This window comes from Haliotis rufescens, unplaced genomic scaffold (genome assembly GCF_023055435.1).
Source record: "Haliotis rufescens isolate VD_foot unplaced genomic scaffold, xgHalRufe1.0.p SCAF_32, whole genome shotgun sequence".
In the NCBI taxonomy this organism is placed as follows: domain Eukaryota; kingdom Metazoa; phylum Mollusca; class Gastropoda; order Lepetellida; family Haliotidae; genus Haliotis; species Haliotis rufescens.
In genome coordinates this window covers 5857946-5877724 of record NW_025964024.1, presented here as the reverse complement: position 1 = coordinate 5877724, position 19779 = coordinate 5857946, and the positions used below count along the sequence as shown (strand labels likewise).

At 41.8% G+C, this 19779-nt stretch overlaps 2 protein-coding genes across 4 annotated transcripts in view; both read left to right on the top strand.

Moving 5' to 3' along the window:
* Positions 1-4387, top strand: part of LOC124147693 (serine-protein kinase ATM-like) — a 111326-nt gene extending 106939 nt beyond the window's left edge. For all 3 annotated transcript variants that reach the window (XM_048380700.1, XM_048380701.1, XM_048380699.1), the window contains exons 58-59: positions 1212-1435; positions 3021-4387. In XM_048380700.1, coding sequence (XP_048236657.1) covers positions 1212-1435; positions 3021-3205 — 409 coding nt within the window. In that variant the 3' untranslated portion in view covers positions 3206-4387. The remainder of the gene's footprint in view (positions 1-1211; positions 1436-3020) is intronic.
* Positions 4388-8361: 3974 nt separating this feature from the next.
* On the top strand, positions 8362-19409 carry LOC124147692 (cytochrome P450 27C1-like). The gene is made up of 10 exons (XM_046518422.2): positions 8362-8483; positions 10294-10477; positions 11470-11692; positions 12749-12930; positions 13427-13625; positions 13927-14101; positions 15887-16053; positions 16556-16637; positions 17370-17582; positions 18158-19409. Exons 1-10 carry the CDS (start codon positions 8472-8474, stop codon positions 18272-18274), a joined length of 1554 nt encoding a protein of 517 aa, XP_046374378.2. The 5' UTR covers positions 8362-8471; the 3' UTR covers positions 18275-19409.
* Positions 19410-19779: the final 370 nt, after the last annotated feature.

Here is a 19779-nt window from a genome sequence, read left to right as displayed (position 1 = left end):
CGCGAATGCTCTCATTGTCTTGCATAATCGGGAAGATCATTACAGGTGAGGGAGACCACACCAATTACCGTGTTCGGAGGACAAACAATTCCCCAATCCCTAGTGATTTTAGGCAATAAAGATCTAAATTATGTGGCAACTTTAGAATTACTGGGTAAATTGTTATAGAGCTGTGTTGGACGGGTGGATTTAATCAGGAAATAATGTAAGCTATGTGATGTAGCTACATTGACCGATTGTGTTCGGAGGTTTGGAAGGGTGGTTTGTTTTCATAGACTGTGTTAAGGATGCTGTAGGGATTAAAGTGGGTTAGTGAGGGGTTTGTTCGTTTGCTTTAGGCTGCTTTTGAGTTTATTTTGAGGGTATAAGTAAGTAGGATTTTTGGGTTAATAATGTAAATTTTAGTTAGGAATAGGATTGATTGATTTGTAATTGTTGTTGAGTTCGTATTTATATTTTGTTACAGTTGTTTTTTTATGTTTTGTTTATTTTTCTGTAATAAACTGTTGAAACTTGATTATATTTTGTTGTGAATCACCTCCCTACATCCAACGAACTGAGGTCGTAAAGGACAGACAGAGGGACCATAGACACCTTTTTTAGTATTTTCGGCATTAATATCTTCTGAATAAAAGAAACACAACGCAAAGTCATGGTGTCCTAAAGTGCCCAAAGCCTGTCCTGTTACATATGTAAGAACCTAAGCTATACTGAATAAGTATTGATCATGAATATTTTGGGGGGCATATTTTTGTAGTGAAGAGTTTCCTTTAATGTGTACGGTATATAAATATATTTCATGATCCCAAACATATTTGTTCAAGATGTTTGGAAGGGAGAGTCATGTCAGATATTCTGAAAAGAATAAAAAACCTTCATATATTTTCTCTCTTAGGGCCAGTGCTTTAACCTGAGTTTACTGTTACCGTTAGTCCATGCTCATTTTAGGGTCCATCCCTCAATTAAGGCGTGACCCTTATTCTTTTCGTACAGAGATAAAGCAAGGGTTGAGGAGGGAACTTACTTTAGTAATCTTCATGGTATTCATATGTTATGGGGAGAAGTCATTAGCTGTAGCTTACATGACTGTATTAGAGGTGTGGCTTATGCTTCAAAGTCTTGCCAGTAGACCCGATCTAAATTGGCTGATCATAGAGGAAATATGGACATTTCCTTCCTTCTTGACTCTCTTCTTGACTGTTTTGTTGCAGATGTTGCGAGAAGATGATGGAGGTGATGCACACCAACCAGGAGTCGCTGTTGATGATCCTGCAGGTGCTGTTGTACGACCCCCTGTACGCCTGGTCCTTGTCTCCCCAGCAGGCCCTCAACATACAGAACCGGAGGGGTGCTGGAGACATGGACAGCACTGACCTCAACTCCACCGCAGCCAACATGGCCGCCACTGACATGGGACATCAGTCCGAGAGATCAGGTGATAGGAATAGCAGTTGATATGGGTTGATATTGTGTTTGAATCCCATATTTGCCAGATTATTGCCTTGGTTTCTGAGTACCGAGATCATGCTTGTGGGTTTCTCCAAAGTTTTTGGTTTTGACCTGATTCACTTTGGCTTTCCTCCTACAGTAAACTGTTTGTTTGTTTGTTGTTTAATGCCACATTCAGCAATGTTCCAGTTATAACGGCAGTCTGTAAATAATCGAGGCATTCCAGTGATTGACGACGTGAGCATCGATCTACACAATTGGTATACGATGACATGCATCAACCAAGTCAGCGAGTCTGACCACCTGATGCCGTCAGTCACCTCTTAAGACAAGCATGGGTTGCTGAAGACCAATATTGACCCAGAATCTTCATGGGACTACAGTTAACTGACATGCCGTGACATGTAATTGATGGAGGACTCCTGCGTGTGCTTGGATATAAAGCGACAGTTGCGAGACAAAAGGTAGATCTGAAGCAGAGCCGTTGTTCTCGTAACTGTTTCTCTATATCCTGATTAAGTACTGTCCAGAGGTGCCAACCATTATGATTTTGCCGTAATAATTCTGATTTTGATTTTAAAATGACGGCATAATGATGATAATGTCAACTATTCTAAAAAAATTCAATCTGTTTTAAAACAGTATACCTTTACAAGTTTACGCATCAAATTGCATGTGTGTTGCTTGTCTTGAAGTGCGCTACAGGGAGCTTGGAACTAATATTACATTTTTGATTTGAAAACATGTGATGAGTAAATTGTAAATGTAAATGACATGTGAACTCAGTTCTACGAAAACTGGCAATGATGTCGCTTGCAATGGTCGATGGCAGTAGTAATTTGAAATGAAAAACAGACGAATTAACTTTGCTGGGTGGAAGGGGCATTACCAAATAAGTAAAATTACTGAAAACTGCTTTTGTGGTAAACGTTTCAATCCTGCATTACTTTGGGCTTTCCTCCATCAAGCTGAGAAGACGGGATATAACTGAGATACTGCTCATAGTGGCATGAAACTCCCTCACTTAGTGATATCTTTGTGCCTGTATGTGCATCTTCCCGAGACAAGGGAGTTAACTGACTATGAAAGTCCAGTTTCTACCCTTACCGAACTAGGCTGTAGTTATGGAGTTAAATATTGGCTGGACAAACGAGTCAATTCAAAATCAAATCAAAATCACGTAACGAAGTCAACATCCTGTTCATAAACTGCAGTGCAGATTTTGGTCATTTGCAGGATTTGACACTGCATCAACTGATATTTTCCAAATCTTTTCATGTTTTTGATTAAGGTGCTCGTGATTTGATGCACTTCACGAAAAGTAAGACCAGTTTTATCACAATATAGATTTGGATTATCAATCAGATCATTTTGACTGGGCGCCACCATTTTGGTTAAAGCAAATGCAAGTGATATGAGAGGTGGACATTACTCATAATAGCCACTGGTGGCGCTACAATCGAGCCAAGAAATTCCAGCCTTGACGGGCAAGGGTGGAAACTGGACTTTTACAGTGGGTTAACTCCCTTACCTCGGGAACATGTTGTATGTGTTGGTTTTGTCTGTTGTAGTTGAAAGTCAGGAGCAGGTGAACAAGATGGCTGAGCGAGTGTTGCTACGGTTACAGCAGAAGCTGCAGGGTATTGAAGACGGCATCCAGCTGAGTGTGTCGGGCCAGGTGAACAACCTCATTCAGGAAGCACGGGACCCAAACAATCTGTGCAGGCTCTTCCCGGGGTGGCAGCCGTATCTGTAGATACAATTCGGGAATACTCGGAAGCATGTCAGCAGTTCCTGGTGTGACAGCTTGCAGTGGAAACAGACTCAAACTGTCCACAGCGATTTTGGCCCAAAGATGATCATACTCCATACAGTAACATAGGCCTATGGTAGTTGTTGCATCCAGATGGATTCGTCAAATGGGGCCCCTGCCTGTGGTTACTTGAGGAAGTGGAAGTTTCGGTTTACACAAGGAGAGCGACAAACAATCTGTGTAGACTCTGGGTGTTCAAACTAGGAATGTACAGACTTCAGAAGTAGTTGAATATTTGCAGATTTATCTTTGCCAAAGATTTATCGTGCCAGGCCAAGATTTGGTCTCATGACCCAATATTGAAATTGAAAGTTTCATACTGCAAGTAATGATGTTGTTGTTGTTTTGACTTGTGTTTCACTGATGAAAAGGACCAATAAAAAGGAAACATCTGACCATATGAAAATAAGGGCTTTAAGAATTTCCGATTTTTTTATGAAGTGATATTTTTTTCTTGATTAGCCTGCCACAGATAAAATGCATGGCTTTGAAGACTTCACTGTAGTGTATTAGGCAAATGAAGAGACTCTCTGCCAATTGGTTTGTTCTTTGCATGGAAGAAGTGTGTTTTTTAGCATAACACTATTAGGTTAAGTAACTCAGAAATACTAATCCTTGAACAATGGAACATTGTCCTTGAATCTTGAAGTATTTAAGTCTATAAGTACTTAAAGAGTACTGTTATTCTTTTCCAAAGACGTACATGATTCTCTCCACCAATCCAAAGACTTGGGATCCAAACTATCTGCCTTAGTTTCCTTGGTATGTTTGACTTAGTAATCCTTATATATAAAGGGAGACAAGTATTGTATATAAAGGGAGATAAGCAGGGTGTGTGCAGTTAGATACATAGGGTGTGTACAGGGAGGTATTGTGTGTTTTAACAAGGGAGACAAGTATTTTGTGGTAAGGGGAGATAAGTATGGCGTGTAAATGTGATACTAAGTAATCACAGAGTAAGCATTTATGTGGTGTCTTTTATATAATGCATCTGTGACTATACTTGTGATATCAATCATTGATTTTAACGGACCCGTGAAAATCCGGAGTAGAATAGGTTTTCAGCAACCCATGCTTGCCGTAAAATGCGACTGGCGGGATCATGTGTTCAAACTCGCTGACTTGGTTGATGCATTTGTATCCCAATTGCAAGGATCGATGCTCGTGATGTCAGTCACTGGATTGTCTGGTCCAGACTCGATTTTTTACAGACTGCTGTCATATAGCTGGAATATTGCTGAGTGTGGCACTAAACAACAAACAAAATTGATTTTATTTAAGAGAGGTTTTTGTGTCCTTCACAGATATTTTTAGTCATTTTTAAAAGCACATTATTTACTATGAAACTCTTGCAGTGGATTTCTTTACTAGTTGCCAAACTAAAGAGTATTCCCTTGCAGCAAGATTCATGAATGAACTACCAGTATGTTGGAAATGAGTGTTGGAAATGTTACATAACATTCCTGCATGCAAAGCAATTGCAGAACAGTGAAGTTGCTGCCATGTTTTTTCAGATTTCAAAATAGATTTATAGTTTGCATGTTGGCATGCTGTCATTGTCCGACAAACAAAGTGATTTCATTGGTTGATGTATTTTCAGAGATGCTACCATACATCGTGCATCTTGTCAATCATTTTACAGACTCATCTCATTGTTACTCATCCTCAAACACATGATCTCCCCCATATGTGATTGGGAATGATTCAGTATGGTTTCGGCATGTAAATATTTTTGTAGCGTCAAACAAAGTGATTTCATTGGTTGATGTATTTTCAGAGATGCTACAATACATCGTGCATCTTGTCAATCATTTTACAGACTCATCTCATTGTTACTCATCCTCAAACACATGATCTCCCCCATATGTGATTGGGAATGATTCAGTATGGTTTCGGCATGTAAATATTTTTGTAGCTGACATGTTTATGTGTTTAAGTTTTTACGGTGAAAAAGATCGTTCCTGTGATGTGATAGTTTGTTATAACCGCAGTTTGTTATATACATTTCGACTGAATTTCCTTTCTAGTCGTCGCATTTAAAGACAGAATTTATCCACTTCAAAGGCCTTTGCAATCCTTGATTCACTATTGTTAATAGAGGGTGTAAATTGAGGTCAGGGTGTCAGTACTTAATCCAGTTAATATCTAGCCTTCAATTGTTTATTGCCATTTTGAAGAGCTGTGCATGGTGACACATGAGTAGCTCAGAGATGAACAGTTTGTTATAAACATAAGCATTGATGGTGACATAGGACATGTGTGATCACAAAGTGAGTTTCCCTATATCAATTATTTCATTAAAAGCTTATTCTTTATATCCATTTGTTTTTTTGAAAAAATATACGACCAAGAAATAGTGCATTATATCCATCAGTTCGTTGTAAGCGTGTTCGTCATTAATGTTGTTTACTGTATGGCGGGAAGAACATTGACTTCCACTTCGATCTCAATAGACCGCATCCTTGGTCTAGTCGATAGAGCGTTTGCCCCGGACGCGTCATATCGCAAAAGATGTTAAAAGATGGTAATTGTTGTTACCCTGCCTTGTGCTCGGCATTGATTGGATAAAACAAGGACTTGTTGACTTGGAGTCAGTATACTGTGTCTGTGTAGGGTATCCATGTTAAACTGTGGCATGGTATCTCACTGGGCCAGCACAGTAAATCCAGCATTAGTCTGGACTAGTACAAGCAGCCACCACGCATGTCGCTATATCAGTTCAATAATCTTGAATGCGACGTTAAACACTATTTCATCTCAGCTTTAGGTTAAGATGTTGATTGTGCAGTAATGTAGTGCTACTTGTGTACGTGTTGAGTAACCTGACTGATACATTTCATCTATAACATTAAACACAGGTGTCAGTGTATGTGGAAATTCTGAGTTCGAACTGGTCCCATGCATCCTGTGCTTGTTTTGGATATTAATTCATTGTTTTTTGAGGCCACCTAACAGTTTGTTTTGATCTTTTTGTCAAATAGTCACACAAACAATGCAAATTAATGGAAGCTTCTTATTCATTGAAAAACATAGTGATAAATCATTGACATACATTCAGAGTTATCTGCCCTTTCTGCCGAGATAAGGCCACAAACCTGATCTGCGTGTGACCAGTGTCTGTGAAATGTAGCAACTCAACACATACTTTAAACCTTGAAATTGTTCCATTAAATCACGTTTCCAATATTTGAATTATGACAATTGTAAACCATTTATTCAACTGAAAGTTTATTTTATTTCAAATATGAAATAGTATGGTTAATTAAATTGACATAGTGGAAAGAATCCCTTCTGTGGCTATGGTCTTAAAATTTTGAACCATAACTGGTAATATTATTCAAATTAATCTGAACTTAGGTCTGTTTGTTTCAGTAAAGATTTTAATTAGGAAGTGAAATATGCAGAATTTTCAATCTCATTTAAATCAGATCATAATGCTCGCTACCACTACACTTCATTGTGGTAGCATGCACAAATATGTAATTTTAATGAGATTGAATTCTCCTTTATTAAATTAAACTGAAAGAAATTTGTTTAGTGTTCATTTGTATTGTTAATTTCCCACTATCCTGTGAATGTGATCATGTAAATAATTTAGAAAAATGTCATGTTATGACTGCATCCAGCTCTTGTATGATAGATGTCATGAATGCATGTATATATATATATATATCAAGAGGCACCTTAATGCATGTATGTTTGACATTATTCACTTTCCTTCATGTGAATGTTTGGAATTAAACAATAAAACAATGAATTGGAAAAGGTCAATAATTATCTGGTTTTATTGTTGAGAAAGTTTGCAAATAAGGAACATATGTTCATGTTATTTTGATGTTTTTTTATGTTTATATTGCTCTAAGGCACTGCAGTTAGATGTATGCAGAGTTATGTCCCTTACGTGTGCCTGGATCCTGTGACAGTGGTACAAATACCCCATTTTGCCTTATTATGGCCATTGGTTTGTCAGCATCATGCATAAGGGCTTTCATCCCATGTTAGCTTGCAGATACCTTGCAATAGCAGAACTAGTGTTCTAAGCTTGGTAAATAAATTGTTTCAACAGCATTTGATTGGTTAACTAAACAGTTTTGTCTGTGTTTATTTCCATTAACCAAAACAAATTGGGCCACGCCCACAAACGGCTACTATTTCCTGATTGGCTGAAAATAGTATGGAAGGGCTTTTGTTGCATAATTGTTGCTGAACGATTTTTACTGATTTCCTAATGTTGTTTGTAAACAGTTTGTTTGTGTTAATAATTATATAAGCAGCTGTGAACTTGTTGTGTTTTTGTTGTTGACGTATTTATTTATAAGAATTGATTTCACTTTGATGTTTATCTTTATGGAGTCACAATCATGAACAAAACAGTGTGCACGCTTTGCATAAATCCGCCATCATTCATATAAAGTTATTGAAGTCAATTCATAATTTAACTTTTAGATACAAATTAACACCCTGAATAAACCCAACTCACTGTTGACCGCCGCCGTGGCCTAGAGGTGGAGCGTCCGCCCAGAGAGCGGAAGGTCCGGGGTTCGATCCCCGGCCGCGTCATACCAAAAGACGTTAAAAGATGGTACTTGTTGTAACCTGTCTGGCGCTCGGCATTAAGGGGCTAAAACAAGGACTGGTCGCCTCGGAGTCAGTATACTGTGTCTGAGTGGGGTATTCATGTTAAACTGCGACATGGATCTCAGTGTGCTAGCAATATAAATCGGCATCAGTCCGGACTAGTACAAGCAGCCACACACACACACACGTGCATGCACGTCGCTATATAAGTGCAACAATCTTGGACGCGACGTTAAACCCCATTTCACCTCACCTCACCTCATTACCCAGTCAGCTAAAGTGCTGCAAATTCCCTGTGCCCTTTGACATGCCAGAATCCTATAAAGTGATTACTCTCTCCCACATGGACCAAACACACTGACTCATGCACGAGGGCATTGGCTGCAATTTTGTACAACCTGCCTGAACCTATTCATGCATTAAGCACTGCAAGCCACAACCGCTCGCTCACAATGGCACTTGTTTATCTGGAAAGGTCTTCTATGTGATAAACCGAGTTACCTCCCTTACATCGTGGACAATACAAGGCAAAACACAAATTGGGTCACAACAGCTCTGTTTATTTGACCTAGGTATCGTAGAGATTTCGCAACCCGAGGCTTGGTCTGAATACACCTTGTAATTATACGTCATGGCGTTTTTGGTGAGTATGCTTACTATTGCAGTGTAGGACAGGGTGTACTTCCGCATTTTATAGATATCCATAGACGACAGGACCATGCAACGAATAATAATAACTAACAAACTCGCAGACGAGGCTGTTAGTTCAACGCCTGAGGTACAACGTGCCTGCAGGGAGGTCTGGATGATACCGTATTTCTTCTAACAGTCGGCGTCTGTAAAGGCCGACTAATGACTTTTCCCATAAGGGACATTACATTTGAAAAGCATAACTTTTTTTAAACTATAATTATTAAATTATCCGACCCTTCTCAGATAGGGATAAGGTTAAAGTATAAGCGGTACGATGGGAGTTAATTCGGCCCAGCTCGCGTTTCAATGCGAACGTAGCAAAGCGACTGTCGTAAGTCTAAGTAAGGATAAAATATATGGATGAACAACTTAATTACAATTAGGAGCGACGTTTCGGTGAAGGTTCTAGCACAGTTATCAAGTGTAGTGCACATCACTTGCTTGATAACGGTGTTAGAACCTACACTGAAACGTCGCTCCTAATTGTAATAAAGAAGTTGTTCATCCATATATCTTATCCTTACTTTGTACTTCAACTTCTAAATGCCTCTCAAAGAAGTTGTCGTACGTCTTTCCCAAATTTAAAGGGACTCGACGTCGACCTCTGAAGCTTTGTTGTAAATAATAGCCGATAACCCCGTGCATTCCCGGCTCTGCCGACCGGACTTTTCCTGATATAAGCAGGATAAAACTGCGATCATATGTACAATTCAGGTAGTTCGATGCTACCCATGAAGAAGTTTCGAAGCCTAGACTATGCCCTTGAAAGGGATGACAGATAACTGTTTGCCAACCAGAAAGCAGTGAACGATTATCGCAATGCTGTCTCCAATCTAGTTGGAGTGTGAATTGTGTAAATGGAAATGTTAAAGTTGAAAAAAGACAATATTTTATTTCACTTGTTTATTTTTATATTATAAAGTAAACGAGTGCTGGTTGTACGGATGTATTGCTTAAACAACCACGTTGGGGATTATCCCTTGGTCAGCTGCTGGTCAAGTAGGATGCCGCCGTTTATGGTACCCCAACAGGATGTTAATCGTCAAAAGCTCGTAACAGATATTTTGTTCTTTTAATTATTCATAATGTCAAGATCAAAGGTCCGTTTTACACACTCAGCAATGAATGTAATCTAATTTTTGTAGGATTAACAGAAATAGCAACACTATAAGATTGACCGCTTCCTGACGTGTCTGTACATCTGCCAAGCACCTGCCAAGCATCACAACAATTGTCACACATCGCGGCACCGTTGCGCCGGTAGCTTCAGGCCACACCCCAAATAGTTTTGATTTGGAATCCAATTACGGAGCGTGTAATTTCAGCACATTCACTTTGCCATTTAAATAATCTCTACGAATATTATATTTTTTCTCTCGGGAATTGACTTTATATATCTTGACAAATGATTTTCTCAGTTATTTCTTTCACTTTACTTGTCCTTTAAAGTATGGGAGTTAGCGCTAGGATCGCTTTGTGAAACGAGGCGCTGTTGTTAATCGAGTAAATATAGGAGTTGCATTTACTAGCGAGTGAGAAGCAAAGTTCAACAGGGTGTGTACACGTAGCTTATAAATACAAGCCGATCCTCAATTAGATAGAACGTCTGCAGGGAGAGCCAAAAGGTCGATCTCCGACAAACACATACACACACACACACACACACACACACACACACACACACACACAAACACCCTTCAATTAAGGCTTTTGTCTTCAGTGAGAACATTTAAGGGTTTGATACTGAAATGATTCCCCAGAAAGCACTGGTGCGCTTACCAAGCGTCTCGGCTCCAAGGAAGGCGTGCGTACGATTGACGAGTAACGTCACTTCCGGTGGACCTGTCAACGCAGAAGAGGTAAAGCCCTTCGACCAGATTCCAGGGCCCTCGGGAAAATACCTGTGGCCAGTTATAGGACCTGCCTTCCACTTCAAGCCTCTGGGTAAGTTCACATCATGTATGCAGTGCCTTCCAGCATTATTCCAGTCATATATCAAGAATGACACAGGAATGGGCCAAGAATGGGAAACACAATCTCTCTCTTGGTTTGACTGGTAACGCTTTATCCACAACGCTACCCGACCGCCTCATACCCCTTATGAATATCTTCCCGAGGCAAGGGAGTTAACTGACTACAAAAGTCCAGTTTGCACCCTTGCCGAACTACGCCGGAATTACGAGGTTTGATCGTACCGCCACCAGTGGCTACTACGAGTTATGTCCCTTTTACTGACCAATCAGAATCCACCGCCCATATCTCTTGCATTTGCTTCAAACAAAATGGTGGTGCCCAGCCAAGACGATCTGATAGATAATCAAGAACTATATTGTAATAAAACGGGTCTTACCTCAAGAAGTGCATTAAATATTTTGAGCACCTTGATTAAAAAAGGGAACAGATTTGTAAAGTATCTGTCGACGCCCAGTTGACAGTACACACGGTTTGCAAATGCTCCAGTCGATGGAAATCTGCACGTTGAAATACATGTTGTTTAAGAACCGGTTGTCTAAATCGTTTCGCGATTTTGATTGGACTATGCATAGAGTCGTTAGTCCGGTCAAAATGTGACCCCGGAATTCCATCCAAGGTGGAAAGTGGACTTTTACAGTCAGCTGGCTCCCTTGGCTCAGGAAGATGTTTATGAAAGACCCACGAGGATTTCTTTTGTAGAAAATTCCCTTTTATTAGCATATGATTGTCTTAAAAGCGATGCAATCAGGTTCCAGTGGACACAAGGGTCAAATTGGTTGAATATCCTGATTTCGCATTGATTATGTTACTAGGTTTGACACCAGCTCATGGGCTTCACCAAAGTGGTAAACGGCCAAGATCTGCACACTTTGAGCTTTTCTCCAACATCAAGTTGACATGGCGTGATATAACTGAAATACTGTTCAAATCGGCGTTAAATCAAACTCGTTTCCACCCTCCAGGCAAACTGTCCTCCGAGAGGCCTGACCTGCTGTTCACGCGGCTGCACGAACAGTACGGGAGTATCGTGCGGGTCAAGTTAGGACCGTGGTTCTTGCTCTTGGACAAGCCGGAGGATATGGAGGCAGCTCTCCGTTGCGAGGGAAAGTATCCCGACCACTTCCAGATAGACATCATGATGTACTATTACCAGAAAAACAAGAAAGTAAAACCACTTTCCCTGTCGTAAGTTGAAATTGAGTTCGGTTTTATGAGTTGATAGATTTCACCCAACCTGTTTCGACCCGTGAAGATCAGGAATAGAGTTGGTCTTCAGCAACCCATGCTTGTCGTAAGAGGCGACTAACTAGATCGAGTGGTCAGGCTCACTGACTTGGTTGATGCATGTCATCGCGTCACAATTGCGTCGATCGATGCTCATGATGTTAATCGCAGGATTGTCGGATCTAGATTCGATTGTTTACACAGACCGCCGTCACATAGCTGAAATACTGCTGAGTGCGGCGTTACACAACAAACACGTTTTATCCCGATGTGAGTGTATATGACATTGGACCGCCTCTGTGGTTTAGTAGATAGAGCGTCTGCACGGAGAGCGGAATGTCGGTGGTTCGATCTCCAGTCGCAATATACCCAAAACGTCAAATGATGGTTCTTATAATTGTTATTACCCTGCCTGGCGCTTGGCACTCGGGGGATAAAACAAGGACTGGTCGGCTCGGAGTCAGTATACTGTATCTGAGTAGGATATTCATGTTAAACTGCGGATGGGTATCTCAGTGGGCTAGCACTGAGACAGTCCGGACTAAACTGTCGGGCAAGAGAAAGTATACTCTATAAAATTGGATTCGACCAAAATATACAAATGTTATCAAAACGTTACTAGGCTGAAAAGAGTCGCCGAAACACTGCAAGGTCCAAAACATAACCATGATACCCGTATCAAATACATCTCCATAGAACAACATTTCTTATTGATTTCATTTTTAGCCACAATCAAAAATGGGTGTATACTTTCCTTTGCGCGACAGCCACACAAACGTGCATGCACATCGCTATGTGTGTAATAATCTTGAAACCCCTTTTCATCTCACCTGACCTCGATCGCCTCCGTGGTCTAGTGGTAGAGCATCCACCCGGAGAGCGGAAGTTTCGATCCCCGGTCGCGTTATGTTGTTCAAAGATGTACTTTTATGTTACCCTGGCGCTGGGCATATTGGACGCAACATTAAACCCCATTTCATCTCACCTCACCCTATATGACATTCTGGTTGGTGCCAGGAGCGGACCCGAGTGGCATGCTCTACGTTCCAAGGTACAACAGCTATACACTCGCCCTCGTGCCGCGCTCTACTACCTCCCCTCACAGAACATGGTGGCCGACGACATGGTGAAACACTTCACAGGGAAAAAGCGGTCTCCCGAAGAGGTCAATGATGTCATCTCAAGATATGTCACAGAAGGTACTTTACTGAACTTGTATGGCCAGTCTGAGCCACAGCAAACTGCGCAGCAGCAAATATATAAAACATCAACGCTAGAGAATAACCAAAGAAGGTCTCGATTTTAGGCCGAAACAGATTCGATTGAGCTCAAAAGGTAAAATAGCCGTGGAAACTATTGAATTGATCTCTGAAGATCAAAATACATGTGTTAAGCTCACAGCTTATCAGAAGTTGTGTTTTTGTGGTAATTATTACAACATCTCGTCAGATTTCTCAGCATACCAACTTTATCTTAAAGGTTGTCATCGACCGCTCATTCCAAGCGCTGCATAATCATAAAACTTAGCTAAAATTATCATGCTATTTTAGGGTCAGGGGTAGTTTTAGATCCCGTGCACAAAAGAAGGAAATTCCACTGTGACGTAATAGGTCACGTGTTACTTTAGGTCTTCCAGCCTTCGGGTATCGCTCGATGGCTTTAATCGCTTTTATGCTTTCTTTGTCTATCTACCAGGTATCTGCGCAATATTCTTCAACAAACGACTGGGCTTCCTAGCTCAATGTGCTGATTACCACGACAACCAAAAGCGGTTTATTAGGGAGGCCAATAACCTATTTATAATCATGAGCAAACTGTATGCCCTTAACCTCCACCGACTCTTTCCAACCAAGGATTACAAAACGCTGGAGACTGCACTCAACTTCTTGACTGGGTAAGTGCCGAGAGACATGTTCCGACGCCATTAAAGCCATCTTCCCGAGGCAAGGGTGGAAACTGGACATTTCGAGTCAGTTAACTCCTATGCCTCAGGAAGATGCATTAAAGCGAGCTTACTCTGCAGGCAATCGTCCACTCGGCATATTTCGCTACCTACTTGATATGAAACTGTAGGTATTGAAATATTTTATTTCACACATTTCGGGTTTGAATTGGATATTTGTCTGTGCCATCTAAGGACACTGGGTAGTCCCAGATCCAGCATGACTGATGTTTCCGTCCATTATGTTCCCCAGGGAGTCCAGACGGTACGTGACGGAAGCTAACGAAGAGATAGCGAGGAGGGAGAAGGAGGGTACACTAGACCCGAATGACCCCAACCTGCTGATGGCCATGTTGGCGTCCAGAAAACTGACCATGGAAGAAATCTACAATGTCATGACAGAGAATATATATGCCGGGACGGATGCAGTGAGTGAAAGCTGTTCTTGAGATTGTGCATTCCCGACCTAAAATGCTGTGTCATACATTCACTATACGACGACCCGTGAAGATCCTGGGTAGAATAGGTCTTCAGCAACCCATGCTTGTCGTAAAAGTCGACTATGCTTGTCGTAAGGGGCGACTAACGGGATCGGGTGGTCAGGCTCGCTGACTTGGTTGATGCATGTCATCGTATCCCAATTGCATGGATCGATGCTCATGATGTCGATCACTGGATTGTCTGGTCCAGACTCGATTATTTACAGACCGCCCACATATAGCTGGAATATTGCTGAGTTCGGCGTTAAACAACAAACAAACAAACATTTGTGTCCCAATTGTGTGTCCTAATTGCGAATTTGTCTATAACATTCCAATAGTGAGTAAGTTAGGTTTTACGCCGCTCAATATCACGGCGGCGGACACAAGAAATGTGCTTCACACTTTTTACACATGTGGGGATTGGAACCCGGGCCATCGCCCCGACGAACGAACGCTTTAACAACTGAACTACCCCCACTGCCTCTCGAATTCCTTGGTACTGGTGGACGACTGTTAGTGAGTTGGGTTTCAGCAGCGTGGGACTACAGGAATGTGAACGCAATTTGTAACCATGTTGAGAATCGATCGTTGATATAAGGCGTGATGAGACAGCACATTCCCTACTGGTCGTACTATTTTAATAGTCAACACAATAACGGCGCTGTATTCAGCCCTGGCCCAAGGTAGTGGGACTGAACTCTTAGCATGGCAACACCTGTGTATGTCTGGTAAGACAAAAATCCCAGTGTCTCATTTTAATTGCAAGAGCCGACAACCATGGAGATCGTGTGGTGAGGCCCTGTGAAGAGGGGCGGTCGGGTAGCCTAGTGGTTAAAGCGTTCGCCCTTCACGCCGAAGACCCGGATTCGATTCCCGACATGGGTACAATGTGTGAAGCCCATTTCTGGTGTCCCCCGCCGTGATATTGCTGGAATATTGCGAAAAGCGGCGTAAAACCATACTCACTCACTCACTCCCTGTGAAGAATGAGTGTCAAGGCGCCCCGATGGCGTAAGACACTGCTTTTGACTTCAGTCCTTGGCGTCTCTGGTTCCTATGCTGTACGACCGCCGTAATAAGGCTGGATTTATGATAACTCGATATCGGTTTTAAAACCAATCACTCACTGAGCATGATAAAAAACTATATCCTTATGCTGGTTTGCCAGCACCGAGAATAATATTCTATAGAAGTGGTAAGGAGAAATGGGGTTTAACGTCGCGTTCATACTTTAATATGATAACAATTGATACTTTATCAACGATACTTGATTTCATATTTTAAAACGACAGGCTTAGAGCAGTTGCCCTTAAATATCTAAAATATGCATATCATCATTATTTTGTACAACAGGGGCAAGTCGTTTGGCGGAGTCTCTGTCCAAGCCTATTTTAAACCATGTTTGCGTGTGTGTGTGTATATGTGTGTGTGTGTGTGACTGATTGACCTTGTGCCGGTTTCATAGTGCTAGCCCCTGAGATACCGTGCCGTAGTATAACATGGATACCCCGAACACCCCACGCCATACTAACTCCAGGCCGACCAGTCCTTGGTTAATTCCCTTAATGCCGAGCGCAAGCAGGGAAACAACAAATACCATCTTTTAACCCCCGACATTCCGTTCTTCGGGCAGACGCTCTATCCACTAGATAACGGAGGCTTTATCCTTTCCATATAAAGCATGGCATGGTAATATATTCCCAGAACCTGACACGTCCACCTTGTTTGCAGACATCGAGGACGTTGATGTTGTTCCTGTACAACCTTGCACGGTATCCAGACAAGCAGCAGGTGCTGTACCAGGAGATCAAGTCTGTAGTCGGGTCAAGCGACGAGCTCACAGAGCAACACATCAACGCCATGCCTTATCTCAGGGCCAGCTTCAAGGAATCCATGAGGTACACATCTATTCCATGTTCTTGTAACGGGGCGGTGGGGTCGCTAGTGGTTAAAGCCCGGCTTCGACTCCCTAAATGGGTACAGCGTATGAAACCTATTCCTGGAGTCCCTGACCGCCTCCGTGGTCTAGTGGATAGAGTGCCCGGAGGGCGGAAGGTCAGTGGTTTGATCCACGGTTGCGTCATACCAAAAGACGTTGAAAGATGGCATTTGTTGTTACCCTGCCTGGCGCTAGGCCTTAAGGGGATAAAACAAGGACCAGTCGGCTAGGAGTCAGTATATTGTGTCTGATTGGGCTATCCATGGTAAACTGCATGGGATCTCAGGGACTGCACTATGAATCTGGCATCAGTCGGACTGGTACAATTAGCATCTCATACATACATACGCACTTCGCTAGATAAGTGCAACAATCTTGAATTGGACGTTTGTTCCTATTCCACCACACCTCACCTCACCTCACCTCACTGCATATCACCTCGACTGTCTGTTGTTTCACAGGATGATCTTCATCATCCCAACAGGCCCGTCAAGGATACTCCCAGAGGACTCCATCATCGGCGGTTACAGGATACCAAAAGGGGTAAACAGTCTTTTATGTGAGTGAGTTTAGTTTAACGCCGCTAACAACACTTCAGTCATATCACGGCGAGTCAGCTGGATATGGGAGGAAAGCCCCAATTGATGCGGGTCTTTGAAACCAACTAACACGATATGGTGCGGGCAACCCGGAAACACAATCAGGGCGAACCTTTTGATCAAAAGTTTCTGGCACTCCCAAGGGACGCAACTCTGAAGTATCTCATCGTAGAATCATTGCCAATAATTAAGACGTGTGAAGCCCATAGTAGAAAATATTCGAGTCAACTATTACCCAGTCTAATTACACCGAATCACATGTTACTGTGTCATTTATAATACGCAGCTAAGTTGCGAATGTACCCGTGAAGATCCGGGTTAGAAAAGGCCTTCAGCAACTTCCCGAGGCAAGAGCGTTTACTGAGTTAAAAGTCCAGTTTCCACCCTTGCCGAACTTGGCTGGAAATACTTGGCTCGACCGTAGCTCCACCAGTGGATATTACCAGTTATATCCCTTCTAAGCCTCTCCTGTTAACCAATCAGATTCCATCTCTCGTATCACGTGCATTTGCTTCAAACAAAAGGGCGGCGCCCAGTCAGGACGATCTGATCGATAAACAGGATCTATATTGTGATAAAAGCGGTCGTACATCGTAAGATTCGTCTTAAATGAACCAAATAACGTGAGCACCTTGATTAAGAACATGGTAAGATTTGAAACATATCAATGTTACAGACCCATATCACACTGAGCTGTCCCCGACTCCTCAAAGATGAAAAATATTTCGAAAATCCCAACTCGTTTCTTCCCGAACGTTGGCTGCGAGGGTCAAGCGGACAGAGAGAGAATCATATACCAAGTATAGCACTCCTGCCGTTCGGGTTCGGGCCTAGAATCTGCCTTGGGAGACGATTTGCTGAACAGGCCATATATTTGGCTATCGTGAAGGTAATACGGTATTACAAAGTCGACTCAAAATATGCTAAAGAACACCTGATTTTTTTTATATCACTATGGTTAATCCGTTAATGGCCATGTCAGAGTAACTATTGTCCTACCTTTACAAAAAACATCTGTGAAAAATTTGTGTAACATGTTTTAATGACCCCTCCAAAATAACAAATGTCAAGTCCCTAAGTAATGGTTAAATTTATATAATAATTATATCGTGTCATTTTTTCAATCTGCCAAGACTCACCACAGGTCCAGTCGACAGGCTCTGTGGCTCGGATAACTACTTGTCAATCGAGGGGTCACCAGTGGCTATTTACGAGTTATGTCCCTTCCACGTCCCTCCTATTGACCAATGAGATTCCACTTTTCATATCACTTGCATTTGCTTCAGAGAAAATGGCGGCGATAGACAATCAAGACCTATTTTGTAGTCGAGACTCGATTATTTCAACCGGAATATTGTATATGTTTAATAACTCTCACTTCTGTCTGTTTCGCTTATTTCCCATTATTTCAAATGACGTGTGCCGGATTTTGTTAAATTATATTTGGGATAATTCTGGTTTCAGCTTTTGTCCCAGTTTCAGTTATCCGTACGGCCAGAGGATCAAAATGTGGACATCATATACCGCATCTTCGCCACACTCAACAGGTCCGTTGACATCACATTCACCAGGAGGTACTGAAGAAGGAACTAGTTATTTGCTGTTTCATGGAGGAACTACTTCGAGCTACACTGCAGCGTAGCATGTTTTAGAGTCTGATACCCAACATTATAGTTGAAACTAACAATTCATGGCTACCATAATTATCCAAAAGCTGGCACAATTTCCCATGATGTTTTCATGTTGATAAATGCCATACTTAAATCAGGCCCTGATATCTAAGATATCTCATATGTTGTATATGAAAATGTCACACCACTTTTGGGGCATCGCTGATTGGCTACTCACCAAATAAAGCCGGAGTCGGCCTTTTAATTACCAGCTCGTCCTCAAAGTAACAACATCAAACAAAGTCAGGAGAAATGACATATTAATTGCATTCGTTGCGGCAATACAATGTTGAACGAGTTTCCGACATTCGTGATCTGATTAAAATGGTTTGGCCCCTCGATACTATGTCAGACATTTTGAAGTTAATCCGAATCAGGCCTACCAATGAAAAGTGACAGACTGCAACAAAAAATGTCATATGTACAATACACAGGGAATCGGCAACAGAAAACAAGGAGAATGTAACCTAAAACTAAGAAACATCATCATAAATCTGAGAGCAGCTGCCGAAAACATGGAAACAGGACCACTGAAACACGGCAACCTCCCACACTAGGCATGCGCAGAGCAAAAGGGATGCTGACTGCCATGTCACGAGGATTAACAAACAGCGAGTACATTTACATATTACATATTTACATATTACAGTGCGAATAAAGAGGATAGTGCTCTCAGCCTGATGATGCTGTTTCTTGGTTTTTAGTGTTTAGATTCCGCTCCAGAAAGATTTCGTGCGGATGTGACATTCAGGGGCATGCTCGTCAGCCATTGGATAAAACAGTTACATGATTTGCACTCGACAGTGTAATTAAAATATCAGCGAGCCATCCCACGACTCGGGGGCTCCGCCCTCTGGTGCCGAGAGCTCGCTGAAGATTTGTATGTACACAGTTTTCGTACCACCATGTAACTAACTGTATTGTAACTTTTGTGATTTCCAAACTGAAAACCAGAGGTTAACCTGGCAATTGGCCCGTACATAACAAAATTGTGAAATCAGTAAGCCACACAAGATCCTGAAAAAGCAATAAACGATATCCAAACACACAGTTTTAGGTTTACCATAAAAACAGGCAACACAAGGGGTCAAATACGTGGCAGCAACCATATTTAATGATAACGCACTAACGAATGTCCAGATATTCGACCACCGGACTTCTGCAGCAATCAGTTTCTGCTGATCCGCTTGACCGGATGTATCTTGGAGACATGGACGCCACATACAATCCAGATCAAGATTTTGTCATCCTCTCATATTAACCCTTCATTTCCCGACATGGGTACAATGTGTGAAGCCCATTTCTGGTGTTCACCGCCGTGATATTGCTGGAATATTGCTCAAAGCAGCATAAAAACCATACTCTCTCACTATAATATACTGGTTATCATACAATGGACACTGCCGTTAGATCTAT